Here is a 16,670-nt window from a genome sequence, read left to right on the forward strand (position 1 = left end):
CAACATAATAACAGATCAGAACATTGTGTAATATGGGGCTTTTAACTTCAGAGTGTTAAAATGTAATGGGTTGAATGCACTAGAATGACTAAGACACAATTATAACAATATATGGACTTTCCCTTGCTCCTTCATACACTGCAATTTGAGTTAGCACTAAACTGGTATAAATGGATCATTATGAGGAAGAGAGGCATTTAGTGAAACCCCACACTGTAAGAGAAGTGTATTTCTGGGAATGCAGTGCTGGGTGTACATGGCCTAAGTATTTGGTTGTAGTCTTGGTTATTTTTAGTCCGCTCAGTGGTCAGATTAACCTGTAGGCTTTAAAAAAAAACTGTCCTAAAATACATAAACCAAATAATTTAAAGGTCATTTTCTGTTGCATGGTACCAATCTTCCACAGTATGTTTTGTTTTTTTTTGCCATACGTTTATTCTATTACCACCTCTCCACAGATCAGACCTGTGACATAGCTTGGTGGTGTCAGCTGGGAAGTTTAATGCCATACTATGGAGCATGCTTGACAAAGCAATAGCATCTCCATGGAAACAAGCAGGTGGCAGACCCTCCATCATAAAGACTACATTAGTGCAGCTTTAAAGTGCATTCGTGTCCATTTAAATGCAAAGGGCAGGAAAATTTGGAGGATAATTTGTTTATTTAGTTCAATATTAATTTTAATTATTAAAATATACCAAAAAAAAAAACAACTGAATTAAATAAAATAAATTACAGTACGCATTTTCTTTGAGGGCGTGTGTTGTGAAATAAGATTGACAGTTGGAATAACCAATAGAAAACGGTACACCTCTGCTCAGTGTTTTGGACCAATCAGAGCACAGAATCAGTGTCGCTTCACTTCACGAGCTGGCCTCTGATTGGCTGATCTCTCTTCGTCGGTGGAGTCACGTTCGCCTCAGTTCAAGGAAGTGAAATCCTCCGCTGAGAGTGATCACTGATCAGTTGAACTCATCGCTGTCATCTGCAGACTTCAGGGATCCTCTCCTCCGAGCACCATGGCACAGTACGTCTTTTTACGCACGATACAGACGCTAGAATAGAGACAAAACTGTAGTATGCCATTTTCAGTATGTTCTCTGTCCGTGGTATGACTCTGTTTGTGCTCTTTAAAGTTGTTAGCTTGTTAGCCTAGCCGTGGAGTTTCATTGAAGACTTGCCAGTCTCTAAAGCAACCAAACAAGTTCTTATTGGATATTTAATGACTCTGTCCTTTGTGTCCCCTGTGAAGCCTTGTGTTTATTTGGTTGGTAATAATGTAAAGTCACTTTTTTAATTAATTTTATTGAGAATAGAGGAAGTAATAAATGTAATGTCCATTACTGATCTAATATATAATTTACTTTAGCGTCTTATGATGACTGTTTCTTCACAGAGCAGACATTGCCCTGATTGGTTTGGCTGTTATGGGCCAAAACCTCATCATGAACATGAACGACCATGGTTTTGTGGTAAGAGCCTATACCTGTCCTTATTTTAAATGCTTATCACTTTAAAAAATGTAAATAATGCCCAAACTCGTTCAACAGGTGTGTGCCTACAACCGCACCGTGTCCAAGGTGCACGACTTCCTACAGAATGAAGCCAAAGGCTCTAAGGTGATCGGGGCAGAGTCACTCGAGGACATGGTGTCAAAGCTGAAGAAGCCCAGGAGGATCATCCTGCTGGTGAAGGCTGGGCAGGCTGTGGATGACTTCATAGACAAACTGGTGAGTTATGGTCAACAGTGAGCTTTGAATAGTGAGAAGTTATTGTCAAATTTGTATAACAATAATCTGTAATATTCTGTGACATTAACTTATGTAAAGAAACTATAAATATTAAAATAATATGTTTTACTTTGTTTTATATAAGGTTCCTCTCCTTGAACCTGGAGATATCATCATCGATGGTGGCAACTCTGAATACAGAGACACAACTGTAAGTCACCAGGACGCTGATATTTCTCAATACTTCATACTTAAAGATGCAAATGAAACGTTTTCCCCTCCAGCGCCGGTGTAAAAGTCTAAAGGAGAAAAACCTGCTGTTTGTCGGCAGTGGGGTCAGCGGTGGAGAGGAGGGAGCACGATTTGGTCCATCTCTGATGCCTGGTGGACACAAAGAGGCCTGGTAAACCAGTCAACTACTTTATAAAGGGCAAAATCCACACATACAACTGAACAAAGCATAATCATTGGAACCTTTCTTTTAGGCCACACATAAAAGATATTTTTCAAAGTATTGCAGCAAAGGTCGGCACAGGAGAACCATGTTGTGACTGGGTAAGTGGAGACTTATTATGTTTTCTTTGCCACCTTCACATAGTTCTAGCTGCGAAGCTGACGTTTGTCTAATTCTATACAAGAGCTTTAACATATAAAACTATTGATATATGTATATTTTTTTTATATTTATTTTTTTGTCTGTTTTTTTAGGTTGGGGATGAAGGCGCAGGGCATTTTGTGAAAATGGTGCACAATGGTATTGAATATGGAGACATGCAGCTAATCTGTGAGGCCTACCATCTGATGAAGGATGTACTGGGCATGGACCACGATGAGATGGCACAGGTGAGGCTCGTACCCTTGTGTCATTGTCTATATTAAGAAAAACATTAAGCAAAGCACTACTTCTCTCTTGTTAGGCTTTCGACAGCTGGAACAAAACCGAGCTAGACTCCTTCCTCATTGAGATCACAGCCAACATCCTCAAATACAGAGACTCAGATGGGAAACACCTACTGCCTAAGATCCGAGACAGTGCAGGACAAAAGGGCACCGGGAAATGGACAGCTATTTCAGCTTTGGAGTATGGCACACCTGTTACTCTCATAGGTAAGAGGAAATTCAGGTTTCAGATGACACAGGGAGATATGATGTCTGTTGTAGATATGCAGATTCATGGTGATATAGGTCTAGTGACATTGCATTCTGGTTCATATTATCCAAACATAAATATTACGTCCTGCTCCCGCCTGGGTGTGTAACGTCATCACATTCTAAAGCTATAAACCAGGAAGTATCTGTTTTCTATTGTTGGCTGCTTTCTGAAATCTTCATTTGTCACTGTGACATAGTGTAACGTTACTTCATCGCTGGCTTAGGATTTCACCACAATGTCAGAGCGGAGCAGGAGGCGGGAGTTGCTTGTAGTTGTTGTGACTGTCCATAAGAAGATTGAGGGCTTTAGTGGAGGCCTGTTCATCAGAGGTGACATAAGGGGGATTTGTGAGGCTCTCAAGCACTGCTCTCTGACTGTTCATGGACAAGTGTTTGTCAGTGGAACTTTAGGTAATGCAGCAGGCAACAGCAATACAGTTTTGGGACGATACTATCTGCCCCCTTATTATGAGAGTCTCCTTTATGTTTTCCTTTTGATCGTTTTTAAATTTAACCCATTAGTAAAAGCTATATTTATATACACTACCACTCAAGTGCTTTTTCTTTATTTTTACTACTTTCTACATTTTAGATACAAACAGAAGACATCAAATATTGAAAGTAAGATATATGGAATTATGTAGTAAAGAAAAAGGTTAAATAACTCTCCTAAAAATTGTTCATATACTTTATATTGAAATCCTCAAATCCTCAAAGTAGCAGCCCTTTGTTTTGTCAAAGTATTCAGTGTTTAGAGAGTTATTTACCTTTTTTTCTTTACTACATAATTCCATATATTTTGCTTCATATATTTGATGCCTTTATTTGCACATAAAATCTAGAAAGTAGTAAAACTTAAGAAAAGAAAAAAAGACATTAAATGAGAGGATGTGTCCAAACTTTTGACTGGTTTGTTAGTGTTAAACATACACTATCTTTTTGAGAGTTTGATTATAAAATATTAAAAGAGTCATTGCCTTTTTTTATCATTATTCCTCGAAGCATGTTCCTCAGTTCTCTTTGCATATCATATCATTACTAAAGCAATTATATGGAACTATTTGCGTTGCTAACTAATATAAGTGTCCTATCAACCGTATTATCCACTACCCATATTCTCAAAGAGTTGAGTCAGAAAACCAGAAAATCATAAATCTGCTGCATAATAAATCATATAAATCAAAATCTAGATGGTGTAGCCTTTGCATTATCGGCATCCCTGTCTGAGCTGGAGATCCTCTGCTGTCTGCCACATCGCTGCAGTACAAAAGGGCTCATTGTGAGAGCTGAGCCCGTCTCTGTAGTGAAGCACATCTGATTAAAGCCGATGGGACATACCAATGCCGTTCAATGGACACGTGTTCCTTTGGCTGCACACATTTAGCAAGTCATGCCTACTCATCAGTTTTACATGAATTAAATGTTAAATTATGAAGTTATGCAATGGTAAGATAAGTGTTTTTAAGTATATCAAAAATCGCTGAGTCATTGTGTAGCTTTTGTTTGCCCTTCCCATTTGCAACTGAAGGATTTGTTTGATCCGTTAAGTAATGAACAAAATAGTCTAACCCTTTTACAGGAAACCACCCACTTCTTGTGCTAAATGTGTTAGTAGGGCTGTAAAGTTTATCACAATCAGATCTGAATTACAAATGACAAATGCTGTTTTCTGGTCTATGTTATAATGTTGTTTCCTCATCAAAAACATTCCTGGAGTTGTGTTTTATTTCATTCGCACATGTTTAACACACAAACCCTGCAGATTTAGGCTCCTCTCTTTTAAATTCTTTCAAACAGAAAACACTCTGTTCCACCTTGTGATGTCACGTGGTAATATAGAAAGCTCTCCACTGTGTTTTTAAACTACATACGCATTCACTAGAATCATTTCAAGCTGGAATTATCCAAATGATTCAAGTCTTTAATGAACTAAAGGTAAAAGGTAGCTGTTAACTTAAAAACTACCACTACATGATGTCACAAGTTGGAACAGAGCATTTTGAGCTTTGGAGATATAGACAGTTTTACTCAAACATGTGTGAATGAAACACAACTCCAGGTCTGTTTTTGAGGAGGTAACAACATTATAACATGACTTAAAGCTCACAAGTCAATTTGGCATAATATGGAACCTTTTTTTTAAGTAATTTAAGATCCACTGCAAACACAAAATGGCTCATCTTCATGGGGTCACATAATGAAATCTACTTATTTTGTAGTATGGAAAAAAACATGTTCTGAAATGTGTGATTCTTCTCTTGCTTTGGTAGTTGACAGTATTTAATATTCTCTCATATTAACCAGTGATTTTTGCACATTTAAACTTGCAACTTTTATTTGTGGGTGGTCTTGCGATTTCATTATTTGTAACATGACTTGTGCTTAAAGATTACATGTTATAAATGTAAAATAGCAAATGAATCTATTTTAACATTCCTAGACTTGTGTGAAATTTGCCCTATGCATTGAATCTTTATTTTTAACTGCAGCACTGGTCATAAGAATTGAAAAAAATAAGTCTTTCTATGCTCTCAGATACCATAACGTTACAGTTCAAGTCTGAGAATCCATCCTGTTAGAAAGGCTGGTCGATTTTGTAAATAATTTTCACAATGACGTCTGCACAGATCTAACCAGGTTAACTTCGAGCTCCCTGTGTCTCCGTCTGTGTCTGTGTGCGTCCCAGGGGAGGCTGTCTTTGCCAGATGTCTGTCCTCTCTGAAGGATGAGCGAGTGGAGGCCAGCCGCAGTCTCTCCGGGCCGCAGGGGGTCAAGTTCAGCGGAAACAAGGCTACTTTCCTCGAGGACATTAGAAAGGTAAATAGTAACTTAACATCGTGCCTAAATATGCTCATTTTAATACAATTTCATAAGCATAAGGTATAGAAACAGATGCACAGTTGTGTAAACTCGTATTGGTCACTGTTGTTTTATAATTTTAGCAGTCTGCTGATGCTTTCTGGTTGTTGATTGACCAAATCCTCTTGCTAAGGCGTACTTCACAATTGCTACCTAGATCACTGTGTCTCAAAACTAACAGTCACTTAGTTAAGTCGTAAAACATAAAATAAACAACCTATTAAAATTCAAATTAATTAAAATAAAGTCCACCCACTAATTTTTATATGTAGAAACAACACCACAAATTGACTTAAGTTGTTTTAATACTGATTATGCCTCAAAATTAGCATTAGTGTTAGCATTGAGACACAAACATGTCCCTTTATTTTTACTTTATTTGCGTAGTTTTTAACATGTTGTCAGTGGCATTCACCTTCAGCTCCCTGTCCTGTCTTATCTTTAATTATTTATCCATTTTAGCGTGACTCGACAAAGGCCCCATCGAAAACAAATTGGACAGGAAGTAGTGATGAGAAGAGTGAGGTTGCCGGGTGCTGTCGGTCACAAATCCCTAATAGGATTTGTGCACAATAGAGCCCGGCAGTTACGTGTAATTTGTGTTCAATTAATCAAATTTATAATGATTAAATTACCAAAATGTTAAGCAAAAAATACAATTACTTAACTTTTGTTCAGACTGATATGTGCTCCACCTGTCTACTCTAAAGTTGTCACAAAACGTTACTGATAAATATTAGCTCTATACATTTTGACTCAATAGAAGTAATCGTGATGTAAATTTTGAGCCAATTGATAATGATATTTGCTGTAGGATTTCTGTGCCATTGTATATTTCCTGTCAATCGTACACGTTGCCGTTATAAACTATTATTTGGCAGCAATTTCTCACCTTTCTGTGTTTGTTGGCATTTATTTCGTTATTGTTATACGTTTAATATAACCATTTCCTATCACCATTTTATTGTTTTTAGGCCCTCTACGCCTCCAAAATCATCTCGTACGCACAGGGCTTCATGCTGCTCAGACAGGCCGCCAAAGAGTTCGGCTGGTCGCTGAACTACGGAGCTATCGCCCTCATGTGGAGAGGAGGCTGCATCATCCGCAGGTTCGGTTCACATCAGTTTGTGTCACTTCAGCTTTAGTCATGTCGACACTTATGATGAAACACTAACCTGTGTTGTGTCAAGTTAGTTTTATTGTAAGAGCGCACTTAGGGAAGTAACTCTGTTTGGTAATTCTGGGAAGGCTTGGACAATATACTGTAACTTCTGTGTTTCTGCATTCCTTTGTATGAGTGGGCGAAATACCAAAAGAATTACTATTTTCTTAGAGTCACAGTTTTTATCATGTGCATTTTGTATCTTCATTTTGACTTAAAGAGGTAATCACACCAATCACTTTACTGTGATTGGTTAAATCCTGACAGACAGAGGCCTGACCAATGGGGGAAATGGGTGGGTAATACTTTATAAATACTTAAAATACTCCCGCGCACTGTCTCACTGTTGGTTCACTTCTTGGTTCAGTCTTCTTAAAACCTTTTTATCTAAGTGCCTTTCCTCCACCTCACCTGTCGCCCTCTCAGGTGTCCAGACTCTACACATAAATGTATAAATACAAAATAACTTGGCATCACAACATTCTTATCACTTCTATCTTACTGTCCTTCACTTTTTCTTCAATGTTATTTTGTATTTTATCACAACACATTTAGCACACAGATGCAGTAGGAGCGTTACAGTTGAATTTGTTCATTTTAAAAGCATAATATTGCTGTTTTGTGGTAAATTGCTTCTGGTCTGTCCGCAGTGTGTTTTTGGGTAAAATCAAAGAGGCGTTCGACAGAGATTCAGACCTGCAGAATCTGCTGCTGGACTCTTTCTTCAGTAACGCCGTTCAGGACTGTCAGGTAAAAGGAACAAGGAAGTGGCTTCACATAGTGGCTACACAAACGCAACAGCCGCAATGACAAAACCAGGAATCGTTTGGCAACTACATCACTAGAAGTTGGGCAATGTCAACAATGGGCTGTCACAACTCAGAGTTAAAATACCTATTATTTAACATTTTATTAAGATTTTAAGCATAAAGAAGTTGCATTACAGATATATTATTGTAATTGAACTTGTCACAGTATTAAAATTTGGAAAAAGAAACAGTCTTCACAAGTACATTAATTAATTGTATTGCTAATTCATATATTACTGTATTTATATGGATAATTGTACTGTATCAGCTTAAAACAATTTATTAATGTTTTATCAGATGGTCTTTCACTACTTCCAATAAAGATCAAGATCATTGTAAAAATATTCAGACAAGGTCCAAATTTGTCCCATAGAAGATGAAAAAGAAAAACACAAAAATCCTAAATACTTGAGTGAACACAGTATTTTGTGTGTGTTTAGGAGTCTTGGCGTCGAACGGTGAGCACAGGCGTCCAGCACGGGATCCCAATGCCCTGCTTCACCACAGCCCTGTCCTTTTACGACGGCTACAGACACGACATGCTGCCAGCCAATCTCCTCCAGGTACAGCTCCACTCCACCAGAGGGACCGAGGATTTTTGAGATGTTTGGGTTTTTTTTTTTTTTACTGATACAGCAATTAGATAAGCATTTTCTTCAAGATTAGATCAGTGCTTTTTTTCTTTTACAAATCAAAGAGCATTAGCATTTGAGAGAAGATGGAAATATACATGTCACATTTCAGACATAGACTGTACATATAAATGGACATGGCTAACCTGCTAGCCACGGTGTTGAAATTAGGAAGTGAACATGCCCGCAATTCCCTCAACTTTGGCTCCTCTATCCATAACTGCTGCTGTCAGACTCATCATTTTGCTCTTAAAAACACCAGGATCATTTAGGGCAGATTAATACGAACATTTTACTTGCCTATTTTGTTCGTAAATCAAGCTATGAACGTTAAAAACAGACCTCTTTTCCTGAGGCCAACATTAGCAACAGATTTGATTGACAGTCGCTGCCAAACAGTGGGGAAGGAGCATTACATTTCGGCTCTTTAGTTGCTTTGACACTCGCAATCGGAAATTCAGATATGGCACCCGGCTCCAGCTTCTCCCCTGTAACCGCGAGCCTCGATGAGCTTCACTTGGCTGGAGCTGAACGTTATAAATGACTTCTCACTCGCTTAGTCCTCTTCTTCTATACAGTCTGTGATTTCAGAACATGTCTGGTTGGGTTAGCTGGTTAAAGGTCTAAATGGAGACAGGATATTTAGTCAGTAGCAGCCTTGGGATCATTCAATTTGCAATTTAGACTCTGATGCGATTAATGTTGTAGCTCACAGCGCACATCGCCCTGACTGAGAGGAAGTTCATCTGATTAGAACAATACATGGACTATAACTATAACACTAGTTCTATTTTTATATCCTTGAGACATTGTTTTTTTCAGTATGAACCTCCTGCGAACATAATTGTGGTGTTTCTTTATTTAATTGTTAATACTTTGTCTTCTAGGCCCAGAGAGATTACTTTGGCGCTCACACATATGAGCTGCTATCAAACCCGGGACAGTTTATCCACACAAACTGGACAGGCCACGGCGGAAACGTCTCCTCCTCGTCCTACAACGCCTAAGGACACAACCCGCATCAAATTTTACGCGAAGAACGATTTTACATTCCGACAAAATGCAAAAGTATTTAAGTCTGTAATCAACATCTTAATACAACGTTTTATCCACTTCAATTTTGTGTAACTGTAGTCTTATTTATGAGTCCTAGTACTTGTCCCTTCAGTGTTGTTCAGCTGATTACACGCCTGGATAGGGGGCAGTAGAGAGTCTCTTTTTGTGCTGATTGCTAAATATAGGGGCTAATGTTGGCCAGTCATATTTGGCCCAAGGTTCAAGGTGTTAGCACTGGATTAAAGCAGCTCGTTGCACTGTACTGTATTAGGCTAAATAAAGATTTCAATCCCTTTATAATTAGCTTGTATGGTCCTTACTCGTGAGGTGTGGTAAACAGGATTGAGGTGTGTAGCGCTAAAAAAGCCTCCAGTTGTCTAAGAAGTTGTCTAGTTCATGTTGACATAGGTTTAAAATAGAGCAAATAATGTAATATGAAGTAGTAAAGTTCAGATACCTAAAATTTGCTACTTTTTTACTTTTCACTACATTTGAAAGCGGGTATCTGTAGTTTATATCCACAACATTTTTTATTACCGTTTGAGAGCTGATGAAAAGTCGGAAAATGGTTTATTTTTAACACGTTCATAGTCTGAGCAAATATATACAAATAAAAACTAGGAAAAAACTTAAATTCAGCACAAATATTCAACAAAATCAGTTCATTTTAAGCCTTACAAGACCTCAAAATCTGCATGAAGTACTTTTTTTAAGCACATTTTCAAAGGGATGGTTTAATACTTTTACTTCGGTAGATTTTTTTCATGTGATGGTTTTACTTGAGTATTTTTTGCTCTTGTATCTGTCCTTTTACTTAACAGAACGGAGTACGTCTTCACCATTAAACTTCAACGATATAAACCTTTTTAATAATAATGCATTGGATTTATATAGCACCTTGCAAACACTCAGTGCTTTACAAGGCATTATTCATTCACTCCTTAAGCTCTTCCACATTTAGGTCATGAAGTCTTTGGTTTAGGTAATGACGAGGGCAGATTAAGCACAAGTTTGAATAAAACACATTTTATTTAGTCACATATAAAAAAGTCTATTCAATAGATCCTTTTTGACAAATATAAAACCTTCACTACAAATGTATAAAACAAAACAGCTGTTCGATTGCTTCAAGTCATTTTTAATTAATTCACTTATTTGTGATGAGATGTTGACCAGTAGGTGGCACTAACATCCAACGTGCAACTTCACAAAATATGCAGTCTGATTAATACTTATATCAGTTATTTGGTTAAAAACACACAGGCTAAATAACAAAAACAGCCTAATACTTGTGGTGTGTTACTTCTTTTGTAATGTTCTAATGTGAACAATGGCTGACAGGTGCGTGCTACATCTGCACCTGCCAACAGTCGACAAAGCCCCCTGTACCTGTGAAGGGGTTAACTGTTTAGTGTTTACACAGGTCCTCAGTGTGTTACCGCCCTGGGACACTTCAAACATCTCACTATAAAAGCTTTGATTCTGAGAGTAGTGCCATATTTCACAATGAGCCATTCAAACACAAAGCTGCCGGTTTACATTAGCAGCCTCACATGACAAAAGGCCGTGGTGATAATGTGAAGCTAGTTTATCTTTCTGTGCTTTGAAGACGCTGACTAGAACAATGTAATGGATAGTTTAATGGTAAAGGAAGCATTGCGTACTGAATAATAACATTTTTTTCACAAGAGAGATACTGAATATTGATCTATCCTCGAGCCAAAGTGGTCTTCAAGATAATAATGCAAATCCTTACAATGCAAAAGTGTTAGGTTTTAAACATTTACCAATTTGTTCTTAGATTTTGTTAGTGGTTTAACTACAAAACTGCAGGTAAATGAGTAGCTCCTACATTGTTAGTTACGCCAATTGCATCTCAAAGCTTTTAATCCACATATCTTTAATTATGATAAAATAGTCAAGAAACTGTGATACCCGTCAAAATCAATTTTAATTTTCCCTTTGTTTCACAAACATAGAAAAGCATTCATAACGTGCTTCAAACACAAACTTTCAATGGTAACTTTTCAGCCACTCGCCACATCAGCGCTCACCACGCTCCCAGTGCTGTCTCCACACAGACTTCATGTTCACAAAAGGATGGTCACAGGGAGAATACAATCAGGCACAGCACTCACAAATCAGACAGCAAAAGAATGCTAGCAAACTATACAAAAACTCAAAGCACTTGACATTTCACTGTTGTTAAGAATTTCAAACGATGTGAAAAGCTGTTGTCCTGGTGATGGGGCCACACATTCGTACTGGCTTGTTCCTCTCACACTCACAAAGCACAGGTCCGGTCTCTCGCAGGCAGCCATTTGTCGCTTAAAAAACAGACAGTCTTTCCACACGTGCTCTTTTCATTTGGCCTTCGCTCGCACTCGCACTCTGTCCAACACCTACTCACTCAACGATCTCCAAAGTGACAGGGTTCTACTCCTTAAAAAGGGGAGAGGAAAAAAAACAACACCCACCGTCTAACACAGTGTACGTGGAGGCACTCTTTCACGACAAAGCGTTTGGGACGGAGGGGAAAGATACTGTGGTCGGACTGGGCTTCCTCCCAGGGAACTGGGAAGAGATGGTGAGCTGCAGGTGTTTCCAGGAGATGTAAAACATAAAACAAAACAAAATGATCCAATCAACTGCATACAGATATATGATTACAACAAATTAGGCCCACATTATACAGGCTGGAGGGGGCATAGATACTCGTGCATGTTTAGAAATATATACTTTGCATGCACAGTCATCGCTTCAACAATTTTTCAAAAACAAAATCTAGTGTGGCAGATCCCACTACAACTTTTCACTCATTCAATGCATGACTTATAAATAAATCATCTCTTTCATCTCTGTAACAAAATAAAAGGCAGTGTATTTTTAAATTATATGAACTTAAGAAAGGTGCCCCCAGCCGTGGCATACTTACCAGATTAGTCTACAAAAATAAAAAGGGCAACAGGTGCTCTCTATATTCCCCAGTTAGATGATTTTGACTCCATTGAGTTGAAGCCCGAGTTGAAGCTACCTCCGGAGGGTGTGGTGTTGCTCCCAGTCCAGCCCAGGGAGGCTGAGTTGGGGCTGCTGTAGCTGGTGCTAGGGGAGCTGTAGGTCTGGTCTCGTGTGGTGGGGGCAGTGCCAGCTGTGGTGGTCAGGCCCTGTTGACTGGCCAACATACCCATCATGCCCCAGCTACTCTGCAGGGCGGCCTGAGCAGCAGCCACCATCGCAGGGGGGAGACCCAAAGCCCCAAAATTGACCCCTCCACTCCCACCTCCCATCCCACCGCGGTTATTGCCAAAGCCCTTATTGAATCCACCTGTCCCCCCAAAGCGCCCGCGATCCATCATTTGCCTACTATTGTTGTGTTTGGGCTCAGCATTCGAGATGTGTACGCTGACCCCTTTGATGATCAAGTCCTCCCCACACAAGGCCTGTGCGACCTGGGACAAAAATAACACATTAAACAATAACTGTCCAATGTATGACACAAGTTAAACATGTCCTGACAGAGGCCAAACCTGATCATCTGCAAAAGTGACGAAGGCGAAGGCTCTGAACGGCTTTGGGATGAACACGTCAGTGACTTCTCCATACTGCATGAAGTACTGCCTCAGGTCATCAGGGCTCATATCCTCTGTGCAGCGGCCCACAAAAATTTTTCTACACCGTGTGGGCTCGTCGGGGGAAGTCTAAAACAGATAGAGTTCATTTCTTTTTAGAATAAAATAATTTAAAATGGAAATAACTTATATCGTAGTGTAAAAAGCAAACCTTTGAGTTGGGGAGTTTGCAGTCACACCATCGTCCATCAATCATGTGTCGTTGAGAAATAACTTTAGTTTGTATTTCATAATCAGTGAACCGGACAAAGCCGAAGCCCTTCGAGTTTCCAGTGGCTGTGTCTCTCTTGACCTAAAAGTAAAAAAAGAAACATGTCAAAAAAAAAGAGGTTGTTACCCTTTAAACCATAATTACACTACTCTCACCTGCACCATGATAACTTCTCCAAAGGTGCTGAAATAGTCTTTTAAATCTTGCTCTGTCGTCTTCCATGGCAACCCGAGCACAATGAGATCTGACGTCTTTTGAAAGCCTCTTTTGATTTTCACAGCCGACGCAGCATCAATTTCTTCCATCTTCCTTTTATTATCTGCAAAAAAAGAGTCTGGGATCAGTTCAGTGATTAAATGAGCCCTGATACTCCCAAACACTCACAAACTAAAGCTGATGTCTAAAAGAGGACTGGCTTTCTGCATTTATTTAGTCAATTTTTGATTTTATTCTGTGGTTAATTGAAGCAGTGTTCCAGTGAAGCATATATGTTACATTGTGAATTATGCTAATACATTATGCTAATAAATTCTACCTGTTTATTATTAATCTTTGTCTCTTCTCAGTCTCTTCATGTCAGCTGCTGTGACAGTCCTTGAAAGGTTCTTTTTGTACAACTTTTTTTTTTTTTTTTTAATGGAAGACAGACCAACATAGTGACAATACGTATACAGTAGTAGTTATGCAGTAAAACCCGGAACAAACGTCCTGAAGATGTGAAAATGTGTAAATCCAGGCTCAAAACAGTTCTGTTTAGCTGTGTATATGACTGGAAGGTTTTTATTCTGCACTTTTCTCGTTTAATGGTAATTTTATGATGATTATTTGTGTTTGATTTGCTGTATTGTGATTTTAATGTCTATCTTATTCTGGTCATTTTGAATTACCTTCTGTATGAATTGTGCTATACAAATAAAATGCCTTGTCTAGTGACAAGTGGTAATAAGACCTACCAAAAACACACCAAAACATACCATTTGTCCAACTTTTCAGATGTTGGCTGCAGTCTGTACAGTGTGTTCTCGTGAGCTCACCTTTGGGGTAGTTGACCACGTAGACCAAGTTGCCCCAGTCACTCTCAGGCGCGTGCAGGACCCCCTCCACCAGCCGGACCCCCCTCATGCACTGGGTCTCGGGGTTGCGGTACCTGAGCCCGCACGCCCCGGGGAACTGCGCGGCCACGGAGGACAGCAGCACCGTCCCGTCGTCTTCGGTCGGGATCTCCATGGGCTCCTCATTCTCGTCCTCCGCCACACGGATGTACATGTCGGACATGCTTCTGCGGCTGAGTCCGAGCGGAACCAGCCCGAGTGATCAGTAAACACCACACTGAAGCACGAGTGACGCGGCTAAAGCTAATCCCAAAGCTAAATCAGGTGAACAGATTTCAAACGCAGACACAGAGGCAAATCACTGAAATCACTCAAAACTCCACCACTTGTGAAAGCTCAACGCTCAAAAAGTCTTAAAAATAAAACAAACTTGCTCCAAAACAGCGTGAGAGTTTAGCTTGCTAACAAGCTAAAACTCCAGACCGATTGTGCAATGAATGACTAGTACATTTAAGCCTCCGCGTGGTGTCATCACTCACAAAAGCCTCGTTTCACTGCACAGATTCAACCCCAGCGACTACGCACAAAACAAAACATGAAATACTTATTCTCTCTGCACAGATTTAACTCCAGACTGGCCACTTGAAACGTGTCCGCTAATCCTTTAACCAGAAGCTAGCGGTTGAGCTAACAAAATGGCCGCTCACCTTTAGGGATGATGTCATAGGTTTGGGAAGCGCGCGCCGGGCTCGGTGGGAGAACAACAAAAATAATTAATAAATAAACAAGAAAAAAAAGTAAGAAAGAAAATTAAAGTAAAAGGGAAAAAAATAATAAATGGAAAAAAAGCTTTGTGGGAGAACAAAAATAATAATAAAAAAATAAATAAAAGAAAAGAAAAGAAAAAAATATAAGAAAAATAATATATATTAAAAAAAAAAGCTTTGTGGGAGAACAAAAATAAATAAGAAAAGAAAGGAAAAGAAATAATTAATGAAAAAAAAGCTTTGTGGGAGAACTAAAATAAATAAATAACCAAAAAATAAATAAGAAAAGAAAGGAAGAGAAAAAATAGAAATAATAATAATCTTTACCAGAGAACAAAACATTCCAACTCATTTAGTGGATTTTAGTCAAATAAACAATCTGAACTATATGAGGCTCCCAGTAGTTCATAATTTTATTAATTTATTTTGGTTGTAGTCAAACCTTTCAAATGAAAATAGACTATCAATGCTTATTTGTATTGTATTTTATTTTATTAGGCTACTGCACAGACCTGCATATAACACAGGTGACTTCGTGCAGGTGTGCCTCTCAGTTGTTTCAGCGCAGACACTGGATAGTTTTTGGAGACAGTTGAGCCCTGATGCAAACTGCGGATCTGTCTGTGGCCCATTATATCTTGATATTCACAAATTTCCAATGTTGAGTGCTGACATCTCACATGTGGAGGAGCCATAAATCCTCCCTTCCTCTTCCTGAGTTCTTGGCACCTGCGTTTCACACTCTAAAGTGAATACAGGGTCTGTTGTTCCTGAACAGGTGACACCAGACCCTCAGATACAAATAGACCGCACTGTGCTGAAGTGAAGATTCTACTTTGAAGACATCATCATGAAGAAGAAGGCGACACTAAGAACAACTTTGAGAATTATGTGAGTACAGAGCTCAGAAAAATGAAAACAGTTATAGTTTAGATTTTAATTAATAACGTGGTATATTTGCAGTGTGTTTCTATGTTTTGCCTCAAAATCAGCACTGGCCCGTCAGAAAAGGGACCTGGTTGACGGAACAGTAATATTACCAGGTAAGGCTTGTCTTGTCACATTAAACACAATATTAATTCAAATATAATTATTCATAAATAATTACTACAAGAGAAACTGGCTCAAAATAATGAGATGGTACTGAGAAAATAGTTGCTGGGTGTTTTGGTTGTATCTCAAAAAGTGGAGATTTGTCTTTGCATTAACATGAAGAAACTTGTTTTCTTGTTCCAGAATGGGAGGTTTTGTGTTTTTCTGAGTACATGGAGCTGTGTGTCCACTCTTCAGTTGTGGATGGACTGGGAGTGTGGCTGTGCGGAGCTTTGCAGATTCCTTATAACTCACTAGATACAGCATCATCTTTAGATCAGTTCAACTCACAGATTTCCGCCTGTGGTTTCACTTTATACAAAGACACAGAAAACAACTTCACTTTGAGAGTCAGCTACAGTGGATGTTTGGTCCAGCAACAGGTCAGTGTGTTTCTCAGGGCAATCACCTGCCCCTCTTTTGGTTGTCCTGCCCACACATTTTTATTTATTTATTTGATAGAGAGAGTATATGAATAAACATCTGTAATTATAGTGTAAATATGACAGTTTATGGCAA

At 38.9% G+C, this 16,670-nt stretch overlaps 3 protein-coding genes across 3 annotated transcripts in view; 2 read left to right on the plus strand and 1 right to left on the minus strand.

Annotated features, from left to right (window-relative positions):
* The first annotated feature begins 916 nt into the window (after window positions 1-916).
* pgd (phosphogluconate dehydrogenase) lies at window positions 917-9,694 on the plus strand. The gene is made up of 13 exons (XM_033969378.2): window positions 917-1,027; window positions 1,397-1,472; window positions 1,551-1,730; window positions 1,876-1,941; window positions 2,015-2,133; window positions 2,216-2,285; window positions 2,439-2,573; window positions 2,648-2,837; window positions 5,569-5,699; window positions 6,716-6,849; window positions 7,554-7,653; window positions 8,153-8,275; window positions 9,232-9,694. The coding sequence occupies exons 1-13, from the start codon at window positions 1,020-1,022 to the stop codon at window positions 9,349-9,351; spliced, it is 1,452 nt and encodes a 483-aa protein (XP_033825269.1). The 5' UTR covers window positions 917-1,019; the 3' UTR covers window positions 9,352-9,694.
* Window positions 6,984-16,670, plus strand: part of casz1 (castor zinc finger 1) — a 348,939-nt gene continuing 339,252 nt past the window's right edge. The window contains exon 1 of the mRNA XM_033969410.2: window positions 6,984-6,994. The gene's annotated coding sequence lies outside the window, so the exon portion shown is untranslated. The remainder of the gene's footprint in view (window positions 6,995-16,670) is intronic.
* tardbpa (TAR DNA binding protein a) lies at window positions 11,333-15,004 on the minus strand. The gene is made up of 5 exons (XM_033969287.2): window positions 14,275-15,004; window positions 13,396-13,559; window positions 13,181-13,321; window positions 12,928-13,098; window positions 11,333-12,849 (listed from the first exon to the last, which is right to left on the minus strand). The coding sequence occupies exons 1-5, from the start codon at window positions 14,513-14,515 to the stop codon at window positions 12,376-12,378; spliced, it is 1,191 nt and encodes a 396-aa protein (XP_033825178.1). The 5' UTR covers window positions 14,516-15,004; the 3' UTR covers window positions 11,333-12,375.

This window comes from Periophthalmus magnuspinnatus, chromosome 7 (genome assembly GCF_009829125.3).
Source record: "Periophthalmus magnuspinnatus isolate fPerMag1 chromosome 7, fPerMag1.2.pri, whole genome shotgun sequence".
Classification (NCBI taxonomy): domain Eukaryota; kingdom Metazoa; phylum Chordata; class Actinopteri; order Gobiiformes; family Gobiidae; genus Periophthalmus; species Periophthalmus magnuspinnatus.